General features: G+C 41.9%; 1 protein-coding gene across 2 annotated transcripts; it reads left to right on the top strand.

Moving 5' to 3' along the window:
• The first annotated feature begins 6728 nt into the window (after positions 1–6728).
• On the top strand, positions 6729–12343 carry LOC116438442 (zinc finger protein 541-like). 2 transcript variants are annotated; one of them, XM_032097399.1, is made up of 9 exons: positions 6729–6809; positions 8036–8085; positions 8247–8386; positions 8829–8932; positions 9441–9516; positions 9844–9932; positions 10462–10545; positions 11383–11546; positions 12007–12343. In XM_032097399.1, the coding sequence occupies exons 2-9, from the start codon at positions 8054–8056 to the stop codon at positions 12101–12103; spliced, it is 786 nt and encodes a 261-aa protein (XP_031953290.1). In that variant the 5' UTR covers positions 6729–6809; positions 8036–8053; the 3' UTR covers positions 12104–12343. The 2 variants fall into 2 exon arrangements, with proteins under 2 accessions (XP_031953290.1, XP_031953291.1); XM_032097400.1 differs by lacking the exon at positions 11383–11546 and having other exon boundaries at positions 12007–12089.
• The last annotated feature ends 552 nt before the right edge of the window (positions 12344–12895 follow it).

Below are 12895 nucleotides of genomic sequence, written 5' to 3' on the forward strand. Positions count from 1 at the left end.
GGTCTGAAAAATAATTCAAACCTGTAGTCTTGAAATGTCAGGAGTTCTGAACAAATATAAAAAGGATAAAAGATGAAGAACAAAAGATGTGAGGAATTACAGTGTTTTGGTTTCAATTCAACACCACACAGTTTTGTAGAACAAAGATGGGATTTTGCATAAAATAGCTCAGAGTGCATTCTTCACAATTTGATTCTCATTGTTCTGCTGCACAGGTGCAAGTAGTTTCTTCACAAGAAGCACAACAATTGCGAATTTTTGGCTTGAGGTAGCCTGGTGTCCTTCCATCTCTACAGATGCTTATTCTCCCTGAATGTGACCATTAGTGGACAAGAAGTCTCACGCCTGGCACAGAGTGTCTCGATATAGCTGTGTCAGGACGCGTACAGCTGTCATCAGGCATTCTAGAATCCGTGCCTCTGCTGCTGCAGTCACTACCCCATCAAAAGCAAAAGTAGCATATTGCGTTTGCAGTGCTGAATGGTGTCCTGGCAGTGGGCAGTGATTTAAGGACAGGTTTCTTTTTGGCCTGTAATGTAGGAGAGCTCTGGTATGATACACAGAAGGCCAGTTCTTCCAAAGAGTGCAGTCCACAAGAAGTCCCAGAGGGAAAGATGGTGAACAGTTGAATGGCTGCACTCAAAGCAGTAGAGTACCAGGCTTCTCACAAAACAGAAACCTCCATTACTAGCTCTTGCTAAGTGAGCAGCAGTGTTGGAAAAGTGCTCTTATATCTGAACTGACTCAAACCTGTATTCCAAGGCAATATGACAATGCAGAGCTGCATGCATCCCACAACAGTTTCAGACAAAAAGGGAAATTTTAAGACAATCACACATAGTTTGAAGCTAAGTCATGGATATAAAAAATAAAATTATTAAATCTAAGGATGTACTGGTGAAATTCATCTTGCAGATTATCACACTGCTGGAAAGATACAGTGTGGTGTAGTTTATTCTGAGGGCTGTAATAGCAGACATGAAGTGAAGCTGAAAGAAGGATACATAAATGAGCAATTTAAACATTAAATAGGACAGATAGAGTGTTGAAGGAAAATTAGGCAGATTTTGGTTCAATAAAAGGAGTGATTCCCAGAAATTATAGTAAGCAGAAGGAGCAGAGATGACAGTGAACCATAAGTTAGGTAACCAGATATCCAGTTTGGATAGAACTATTTTTTCTAACAGCATACCATATTTTTCTTGTTTTTCTTCGCTCAAACTTTTTTCCTTGGAATGACGAAGTGAATGTTTTGCCAAAGATATTCTTGTTGCTGTCTTTCCATAATGATGAAATAGATAATACTGTTAGCATTTACATGGATAAAAAGTAATGGATAGAGTATACACTTAGTGCAGATCTATTAAACTGGGTTGCCATACCATTTCAAACATCATAAGGTACTATTATTTCTGTGTGTTAAAGCTGTAGTGCATGCAGAGTGCTCTCCTCCAGCTTGTATTCTCATCAAGTAAAAAACATTTAGAAGTATGTGTGTACTACTAAAATACTGTGAATCAATGCAAAGAAAGTTTTTCCCTTAGAAAATTCCATCTGTCCTATAGTAAAGGACTTATGAATTAAGGATTTATGAATCTATAATAAAACCCTGAAATAACTGTAAACTTCTCAAACTACTGAAAGTGGAGTGCAGCTCACAACGAGATATTAAAAATTGCTAAATAATATCCTTTGATAAGTGCCACAGCATTTTTAGAAGAAATTAAGATTCAATTTTTTATCTACTAGTGTATTATTAATGTCTTAGATAATCAATATCTTGAGAGTAGCAGCATAGTCTAAATAGTTGTAAGTGGCCAGCAAAAGATGGTATAATAAACTGTTATTTTTGTTCTCAAAACACATTTGCCTTGAAACTCTTTTCCGTGATTTTTATGTTAGCCTTTGGTAAGTGTGTCTGGTTTCATACATGAGATGCCACTTATATTAAGCCTAATTAAAAAAAAGTCACCAGAAGCAATATGATCTGATTGGTGCAAAGAAACCCACTTTGAAACATGGTACCAGCCTGCTAAACATCTCTTAGAAGAAGTATTGAGAAGTATATTCTTAGACTCAAAGGAGTTAATATTCTTTGATACAAACTATGACTATAACTCAAAATTGCTTATTTTTTCATGCTGTATAACTCAGAAGAAAATCCATATTTAAAATCAGTGAAAATATGAGTACTAAAGAACCCAAAAGTGATGCAAACACAAAGTGCAAAATTTTGTATCAAGAATACTAATTTTGTTGAATTTCTATTCAAAGGGGTAATTGCATTGTAAAACATTTCTTCTTTGATTTGCAGTATTCATAATAACAGATTAAAGATGCTGTGTACTTTCTGCTTCATGCCCATGCCCATTCTGTGAGATGCACTTAACATTTGAGTAATATTTAGCAACTAAATAAAATTCTTGCTATTTTTGTGAAAGGGCATCTATTAGAGCATCACAGAAAGGCCGAGAAAATGCAGACAGCAAAACAATATATTTGGTATTTAATTCAGACGAAGATTTATGTGAAAAATACAACAAAAGAGTCAGTACTCCATTCACTTAGTAACTATCTGGGAAATGTTAAAAAGCAATCTAGCTTCACCTAGATGCCCCATCCAAAGCTTGATAATGATTCTGTCAAGCATTTGCAATGAAACATAAAGTAAAAATGTTAGTAATACACAGTTGTAGTGGCCCCCTTTCTTATCCACCCTAATACCTAAAAGCCCTCAGCAAGGCTTTCATTATTTCGTATCTCATTTACTGTAACCACCTTTCCCTGATTAATCCATTTTTCATTGCACATCTCTTCCCAGAATGCTGTTGCAAAATTCACTTCCACTTCAGTTTTACAGCACTACATGAGCTCTCCCTTCTCCAATATGTCCTGCATAAAGTGGGCCTGTGTAATTTTACATTTCACATTGACATATGGGAGAGCAGTACTGAATTTTATAACAATTAAAATGTTCCATGAAACAGATAGTACTGAATTTGTGTTGCTTGGTTAATCTTGATGTAACAGTTATGATCTGCACTAGCTCATTCTAATTTTTTGCTGGTTCATATTTGCAATCCATACTCCATAAATTTAGAGACTCTGAATTTTGTCTTTTTAAAGCATAGTGTTGAAAAAATACACAGCAAAACAATTTCCATTGCCTTTGCAGGTTGCAGATTTCTGTATGAAATGTCATAAGGTAAATAGTTTTATCAGCTTGCTTTCTAATGACTGACTGCTTTTATAAACTTTTTATAAATGACTGCTTTTAAAAATTCCTATTACAGATAGTTATCTTTAAATATATCTATTAAAAACATAATGTTTCCCAAGGTTGTATGCCATAGATAAATACTTACCCTTGTTTTAAGACTTGAGCAACGTTTAATTTAAGCCTGAGTGAGCACATCTTTCTCCTCTCTTTCCCTCTGTACATGTAAATGTGTGTCTGTATCTATGCACTGTATTTATATTGGTTAATTCTATATTGCCCAATGTGCCATAGACTGCCACTTGTGCTTTTAAATTCCAGAGGTTGTTTTACGCTTGCAAGAATTGGTGAGCAAATAAACTGAATATTTTGGACTGAGCTACATTACAGGATTGACGTCAGTAAATTCCATTTCATCAGTGCTTCTGAAGAAGTGTTTCCTCCAGGAGTTTTGTGACAGTGCTGTCCTGGTTTGTCCTACCACAGCATTATTTCAGTTGTTCTATTTTGTGTACTAACTTACAAATTAACATTTAGGAATTGTTTAATTATTTTTACAGAGTTACTCAGGATTCTGTGGATTAGCAGAGATTCAAGAATAAGAGATATTGAAGTCCCACTACACATTTAAAGTTGAGGAATTCACCAGGCTTTTTCACTGGTAATAATATTTTCATATTTATAAAAGAGTAAGCAACTGCCATTCGATATACCATTGAAATACGTCCTCCTTCCTTGGAATATTAGTGCCAAAGCATCTAAGCTTATTATCTATACATTTTTGAAGTCACCTGCCATCTTTTACTGTTTTAAACAACAATGCTATATGTGACTTAGAGTGGTTTAATTCATTTGCTCATTGCGGAAAGAAATCTATATTCTATAATCCTTCCCAAATTTATTATGTACATTATATGACGAACATAAAGTCATAAGAATATAAGGAAATCTAATTTCTGCTTCCAGTAGGTAAATCCCTCCACCTTATTCTTTGTCCCCACTCAACTATCCAAAAATGGCTTTCTAATTAAAAATGTGGTAAGTATAACAAATATCCATGTCTTTTTCTTCCATATAATGTTACTGTTTCTGGATTTTGTTATTAGCTCTTAGCTGTGATATAGGAGTGAAAAATAGTTCTAGCTAATAGCAAGCTCAGTTTTGTAAAAACAAAGACAAGGAATTGGAACACTAAGGATTCCTGCTCTGGTCTGTCTGAATTACGTTGTGCTCAGAGAAATTTGGTGTAGTTGCTTATATTATCATTTTTATTATGTGTAACAAAGAAATAATTCCTAAGGACTTCGGGATTGTTTGCAAAGGACTTTGAAGTTCTTGGATGGCTGATGCCCAGTGACCTCTTCATCCCCTTTTTTGTGTTGTGGGGCATGACACCAGAAATATTAACACTCAGGAACTGTCACTGGAAACAGCGGGATATGAAAAACACCCCCCAAACCCTCAGTGCCTGTTGAGGATGGAACCATGGCTCCCCTGGTGATCTCTGTCTCCCTGCTGGTGTCAGCTGCACCCTTGCATGCCAGCAACGAGGTGGGTGGCAGCTAAGTTCTTCAGGTATTTTAATATATCAGCAGTCTTCAAATTTTGCTTACCCCACAGCTTAACATTATGACTCCATTAAATCTCTCAAATTATACTGAGATGCCCCAAATTATGCTTAAATAACACAACAGTGACGTGATTGTAATTAGTGCACTAATGGGCTCAGTGAGGGTGCCAGGCTCCATACAAATAATGAATTGAAATAACAAAATATATAACTTACTATTACAATTATTTATTGGAATAATAACAACAATATGTAACTCATAAACTGTGTAAGGAAAAGTGACATGGGAAGTCCACCAACAACTATAACACTGAAGAAAATACTTTGGTTTTACTCAATTCAGCAAATTACAGGACAATGTCAAAATTTATTATTTTTGTTCTTTCAGCGTTTTCTGACAAAAAAAGTCTGCAGTGTTCTGTGGTGGTTCTTGCTCTCAGGAACACATCTCATGGCTTCCCTAGGGCAAAGAAAAGAGCTGATGATCCTCTGGCTGCACTTCATGTGGGGAACTACAGGGGTGGCTTCAGTGAGAAGCTGCCAGAAGCTTTCCTACATTTGATGGAGCCAGTGCCAGCCAACTTTGAGATGAACCTGCTGTTGGCCAAGGCAGAGCCCATCAGCAAAGCTGGGAGCATTTCTGGCATAACATATTTAAGAAGGGGGGGCTAGGGGGAAAGGTGCAACTACAGCAAGAGAGGAGAAACTCAGATTTGGTTTATTTCTCTTTATCCTGCTCTGGTTTGATTGCCAATAAATGAAACTAATTTTCCCAAGTTTCTTACCAGGCAGAAAATCTCAGAGTTTCACACCTAAGTTCCCCTTGTCTGGAGGAGTATAGAAGAGGAAAAAGCCACTTCACTCTTTCTGGAGCTCTGGGCTTTGCACTGCATGTTGTAGTTCCAGCCGTGGATTTCTTCAAGTCAAGGGTGGGACTTGCAGAGCCTACAATGTATCTGCTTTGCAATGGGCCTTGTTACAACTGCCCCCTTAATTTGCTGGTGTGCATGCAACAAGCAGGCTGGGAAGCAAGCAAGATTTGCTTTTGGCCGACGTGAGGCAGGAGAGCAGTAAGACCAGCTGGGTTTTGGAATATTTGGGACCTAAGTATTAAAATAAATGTAAAAGCTATTAGTGTGAAAAAGTAATTCTGTTAGTGTTAGTCTCTTAGAGGAATCCCACAGTCTTTTGAGACAAACATCTAGCTTCTTCAAGGGAGCTGGAAGAAAGACATAGGAATTCTGCGTTAAATGTTTGCTGGTGGGGTGTCCACATGTGTGTGTCCCAATCAATTCCTCTGAAAAATGTCCTGTTTCTCCAAGTTTCAAGGAATGTGTGTTGCAGTGAGAGACCAGCTCAGTGCCCCGAAGGAGGGAAAACATCAAGTGACATTACTAGGCACCAGACAATTTAGAAAGGGAGCAGGAAGAATGCTGCCACTTTGAGAGAAAGCTTCAGAGTTGGTTCTCCACTGAACCAACTTGGTTGCAATCTCTTGCTCCTCTCAGAGCTGGAGGAGAGCCAGCAGCAGGGGTCCTTCTGGTTCTCCAGTTAAGGCGACGTGGTATGGACCCTTTGACAGAGCCAGGATCCTGTGCATGTTCAGCTGGAGGCACCTTACAGAGAAGCACAGAGAATACACAGAGCCGTCCCTGCACTGCTTTGCCTCGTCCAGAGGACTGATGAGAAGTGCCCCAATGGGAAGGTCCTCAAAGCAAACTTGCACCAGAAGAAGTAAAGGAGGCAAAGGTGACCACAATCACTGTTTATGTCCCCTGCATCCCCTGGGGTTCTGCATGGAATGTTGGGCTGTGCCAGTAGCAACCGTCGTTGTCTCCTGCTCCTGCAGCCGTTGGTGGAACACTGGTGGACCACCGGTGGAGCAGCAGCTGCAGGATCTGCTCCTGGGCTGTCCCTGACCATCCACCTCCTGGTCTCAGCACCAGATCTGGCCTCTGGGTCGACATTCTCATCTCCTCATCTACCACCAGGGATCCCCAGAGCCCCTTGGAACTGTCAAAGGTAAGAAAATCCCCATTTGCCCTCAAACTGCTAACAGAACTCAAGAGGCTCCAGTTGGCTGTCCCACCAACCACAATAGACATGGTCTGTGGTTACTTTCCCCGGAAGAGGTTGCAGATGAAAGCAGAGTACACCTTCTGTAGGAATAATGATGCCTCCAGTGGAAATACAGACCTTTCCATAGAGAATATAGAGAGCTGTCACCATGCAATTTCAGATCCTCATCCACTGAGGACCTGATTAAAAGTTCTTGATACCCATTTAAGTCCTAAAACTATGTCGTGATGACCACAAAACAATCCAGTCGTTACTGAGGAGTTCAGGGGTTCAGTGTTGACAAATCCTGTTAGGCCCTGGCTCTGCTCACACCTCCTCCAAAGCTTTAAAAATCAGAATGATGGGACTTCTCCTCTGTGATCCCTGTTGTTCAGGGGATGTAAGCAGTTTGCCAGGCTTGTCCTCCAATACTGGCTTTCACCTACAAAAATGGTCTGGTTTCAGTGATCCTTATATACTTACATACTTTCATAACTTACAGATACATTATATTTTAATATCTTTATAGATTTTTTCTTCCACCTGCATTGGATCTCTTTTCCATAGATATATTGGTATAGACTTGTCTGTGTTTTTCAGTGCCTGTAGGGCTGGTTCTGCCTCATGGTCAGAGGCAGCTGTGAAATCCCATCTTGAATGGGATTTCACAAGAACAGAATCACAGTATCACAGAATTTTCTGGGTTGGAAGGGACCCACAAAGATCATCGAGTCTGGCTCCTGGCCCTGCACAGGACAGCCTCAAGAATCCCCCTGTGCCCAAGAGCAATGTCTGAGCAACTTTTGAGCTCTCTCAGCCTTGGTGCTTTGACCCCTGCTGTGGGGAGGCTGTTCCAGTTCCCAACCATCCTCTGGGTGAAGAACCTTTCTCTAATATCCAACCTAAACATCCCCTGGCACAACTTCCATGCCATTCCCTTGGACCTTTTCACTGGCCCCAAGACTGAAGGGAGAAGTGTGTACCCTTCTAATTCCCCTCTTGAGGAAGCTGCAGACTACTAGAGGGTCTTGCCCTTGAAGTTCCAAGTGCAAAACGCAGCAATTACACCAAACTGAGGGGAGTTGGGACAGAAGAGTTCGTGGTTTGCAATGATGAGGATGAGAAGGAAGGCTACTGACCCATCTTGGCAGAATGATTTTTATCTGGACCATTGTTTTGATCTCTTTCAGGTGGAAAGGAGAGGGACAATGAAAAGGAAAGCAAGAGCCCGCGTTCGGCCGTGAGTTTTGGCATAGGGATTAAAGGACGGCAAATTTGAGGAATAGCAAGGAGGGGAACTACTACTTCAGAGTTGGGGTGGGATTGATTCAAGCCTGTGGGTCCATGGGATGTGCCTGTTGACCACTTGCCTTTCTCACCTCCACTTCCTTCTTCCTTCAGACGCATCAATGTTGGCAGTGACTTTCAGGCTGAGCTCCCTGAGCTGCAGACCAGACCGCCAAGTGATGATGAAGAACCTGCATCCCTGGTCTGGAAGCCCTGGGAGGATGATGACTCTGACATGGAAAAACCTGACAGAGGTAGCTGTCAAGCTTTCCTTCCACCCCTGAGATGCTCGGGTTTGGAAAACACTCATTGTTTGGTAAAAAGGCAACTTCTTGCATACTCTGCTTCTGTCCTTGTCTTGCCCATCTTCCCGTGTGGGAGTGTTAGAGGGAAGAAGAATGCTCTGGTTTTGCAGCAGAGCAGGAAAAAGAACAACTTTCCTGCTCTCTGGATTGGTCGGGGCATTTGTCACTGGAAGAGGGGAGATTGGCCCCCACTTCTCATTACCAAAGCTGCTTTGAAGGGAGAGCCAGCACTACATGGGCCTTTGGTTCTCCTGCCCCTTTTTTTGCTATCCTTTTCATGCTCTCCAACCTGTTGTCTTTAGCTCTTGTGCTTTCCTTCTCCCTTGTATCGCAACCTTCCCCCTTTCTTGGCTCAAGCCTGACTTTTGGTGGGTTTTTGTTGTGCTTGTAGTAAGAGAACTGCTGGACATGGCCATCTCCCGTGGCATTCCCAGGGCAGCAGCTAACCTGGAGCTTGCCCTGCACTGCCTGCACCAGGCACAAGGCAGTGTTCCGGTAAGAAGCGGCTATTTGGGTGCAGAGAAGAGCAGACAGGGAATTAATAAGGCATGGGCATTGGGACAGCCTTTCCTGGCTGCCCTTTGAAGAAGGGAGTTAACAAGAAGCGGAGGACCCACTGCCTGCTTCCAGCTGTGTCAGGGAGGAGCCCAAATGGCTCAAGCAGGGAGAAAGTCTCTCTTGGAGGCACTGGCAGAGGGTCCCACAGCCTGCTCTCTTGTAAATCTCCTGGAGATCTGTGTTGTCTAAGACATTTTGGGGTGGATTGAGGGGAAATTCCCAGAAGACAATTCTGGGAATTCTGGGTGCAGGATGAGCAAAATCACTGAGTTGGTGAGCAAAATCCCACTCTTGGGGAGCAGGATCAAAGGGTCGGGAAGCAAATCACAAGGTTTGACCCATATGAGACCCAGTGGACTGAATCCTTGAAGAGGCAGCATTTATGGTTTTTGGCTCCTTTTTACATGGTGGGGAAGCTAAAGCCTTTTTCCATTGGATCTTGCAGGAGGCTCTGGAGATGTTGCTCTCAGGGGGGCCCCCGAAACCTCAAGGCCATCCCTTGTCTGATTATCATTACACAGGTAACCAAAGTAGAGCTTGTTCCTTCACTGACAGATGCTGCCATCCCCTTAATTGCCATGTCAAGCATTTATGGTTAAACAAATAACACAAGAGCAAGGTCTCATCTTCTCTGGGGGCAGGGAAAGCAGCAGCATCTATTCCTTCAGTTTTACTTGTTTTCCATGCTTTTTTCCCTGGGGAATGCCTGCTCTTGTCTTCATTGCTTTCTGAAGGAGCAGAGATGTAGACAGGTGAATAATGAGTGGCGCTGATTTTGTTTTGGTGGCCAGTGGAATCTATTTCAAGTGGATAGACGGATCAATTTACTTGCTGCTCTTTATTGCCAGACATTGACAGATGGACGCCTGAGGAGAAGGAGTCCTTCCAAAAGGCTTTTCACACCTATGGCAAGGATTTTCATCTCATCCAGAAGCAGGTAAAGCCATAGGACATTCTTTACCCTAGAAGATAATCAGAAGGAAATGATGATGATTTCTGGCACCAAGTACTGGAATTCAGTCTCTCTCTTCTCAAATACCAAAAATATAAAAGTAATAATGAAACAGGACACCAAAGGCCTGTGTGACAGTGATGATTCTGCCTCTCCAGCCCTTTTTTCCAAGCTGTTTTGGAAGACAAATGTTTGTTCTCTGTCAGATCTGTCTCATAGGTGTGCTGGCACTTCCACAACACATTGTGCTGGGATGATTGGAGTGAATGTGGGAAAGAAAAACTGTGCTAGATGGATTTGTTGTTGATCTGTGCATTAAATTAGTTACTACATGGCATAATACATAGCATACTACATTGCAGACCTCCTCTTTTACTCCCTATTTATTTCATTTTACTCGCTACTCAATTTACTCCATGTTTTTTGCTTCCTTGTTTACTCCATACTCTAGTTTTTCTCCAATGCACCCTACAGGATGGCCATTTCAGATTCCTTCTTTTTGTCTTCACAACAGATTCAGAGTAAGACCGTGGCACAATGTGTGGAATACTACTACTCCTGGAAGAAAGAACATAAACTTGCCAGCACTCTTGCTCAGGTGAGTGGGAAGAAAATCAAGACATGCCAGGAGGGTCAAGAAACTGGGAAAAGGGGACAAAACCTGCTGGGGAGCTGTGTGAGACGCTGCTCTGCCAGGAGCACATCGTCCCATGCACTGGAAAAGGCGCAGCAGATGCTGCCCAGCACTTCATTGTGCTGCTGCTCTGAAATACTGAATTCTAGAGGATAACTTTGACCCAACAAAGCAGCACTGTCACCAAAATGGGCTTTGACTCTGTACAGACTTGGTTCTCAAGTGCTGGCACCCTTGCTGATTCCAATCAAATCCTTAATTCCCTACTGCTTGCTAACATCAATAATCCTGACTGCGTTAATGGAGATGCTGCAGATTTTCAGGGATCTTTTGTAGCATCCCAGTGTACTCCCCAAAAAGGAGCTGCCAGTGCTGTGGCACTGCTAAAATTTTCCTTACCAGCAAACAGGAATTTGGTTCACAGAGAGAGATTATTCTGGGTAGTAGAAACTGAGTAACAGTGTGTCTTCACTAATTTGACTGAATTTAAAATCCATTCCCTAGACATTTGTGGAGGAAAAATATGAATAAATAGATGTTAGGCAGAGAGGTATAAATAAGAAACGTAGATCTATAGATACCCACATATTTATCCTACCACTTTGGGCAGTAGAAAGGAGGTATTTTTCATCCAAATGCTGTGTTTGCACCTTGCCGCACCCTGTAGCCAAATCCGGCCATTTTCTCAGCTCTTCAGGGTTTGGGGGAATTTGCTTGGGGTGATACATTTTTGTGCTGGACACTCTGATTTCCAGCTTCTTGAGAGGAAGGAAAAATTCATAAGGATTCTTTGATTTCCAGACTGTGGGCGAACCAAAGAGGAGCAAAAGCCCTCCCAGAAAGGAGAATGGGGAGACAGGGAAGAGAAGCCGCAAGAGGGCCCGCAGTGCTGAGTGTCCCTGCTGCCAACCACCCCAGCCACCCCATTCGGCAGGAGGCCCCTTTCCGTGCGGGCAGTGCAAACGGTGCGGAAGTTCTTCCTCTTTCTGCTAAAAGCCTGGGGCTTTCGACTAAAACAGGCTGACCTCTCTAAAGGCGCCAGGGGGAAGCCGAGGGCAGTTGGAGGATCACCCCTTGCAGCCATGCTCGAAGTTACAACCCACTTTAATCCCAAACAGCTTATTTAAACCCCAGCATTCAGAATGAAACCTTGCCATGCCCCAACAAGACACAATTCATACAAGTAGGAATAGGAACACCAAAGCTTGGTTTGATGGTGCGGATCGAATTAAAAATAGGATGAACTGAAAGGAGGAAGAAATTTGAAGGAACTGAAACAAGAAAGGCCAGATTCATGGTGCTGATCAATTTAAAAATAAGTCACAGCCTGAAAAGAAAGAAATTTGTATAGAAATGGAAATCTCAGAGCTTGTTTTAATGGTGTGCATTGACTTAACGATGGATGGTCTGTTTTCCATCTTCCAGGGTATTTGAAACCATTAAGGCAAGGAACACACATAGGAGAAGACATCGCCCACGGAAGGAAGCAGAGCCTCTCCCCAAGAAGAAAAGACCAAATTAGCCCTGGAGTTGTCCAGGGCTACCAAGAGTTAGCTGCCAAGAGGACAGAGATTGGTTTTTAAGTTTTTAGGGTTGTTTATTCTTCTATTTAGTTTACTAGTTAGGCATTTCTCAATTTATTAGTTAAGATTCATTAGTATTATTGAAGACTTATTAGTATTATTAGATTTATTAGTAAATGTCAGAGGCTTGGTGTTGTTTGCGATGTTCCGTCTTTTATCATTAAAGTAAAGTTTGTTCCATTTTGTCTTTTTGTCGGTATGAAATCACTCAAGCAACGTTTGTTACATTTGTTTGGCGTTGCAAACACAACATTTGCTCTGAAAGAAGAACCTGGACACATTCACCCTCCCGCAGGCCCAGCCCCTTGCTCAGCTGGTGGGAGTTACAAAGGTGTACCCCATTACTGTCAATGAAATAGTGGTGGGGTTTCATCCTTTGATTCCTCAAATTCTCCAGTGGGAGTGGAAAGGGAGGCTTTGTTTTATTCAATGAACTGGATCTAAATGAGTGGTTTTGTCTCATTATACTTGGGATACAAGCTGGGGGTTTTGGTCCTTTTTGTTGCCAAGACACATGGCTTTGTTTAATTTCGGTGGACAGATGGACTTGACCATCTTGGAGGACTTTTCTAACCTCTCTCAACCTATAAAATTAGTATCCACATTCAGTACAAAGATATCAGCAGTTCAGTTCTAGTTTCTCTTTATAAAGGACCAACCTCTTGCTCTGGGCCTCAACCAACCTCCTTAGCTGATGCAGAGCAGATGTGAACATTATCCTCTCACTTCTC

The sequence above is a fragment of the Corvus moneduloides genome, chromosome Z, assembly GCF_009650955.1.
Source record: "Corvus moneduloides isolate bCorMon1 chromosome Z, bCorMon1.pri, whole genome shotgun sequence".
In the NCBI taxonomy this organism is placed as follows: Eukaryota; Metazoa; Chordata; class Aves; order Passeriformes; family Corvidae; genus Corvus; species Corvus moneduloides.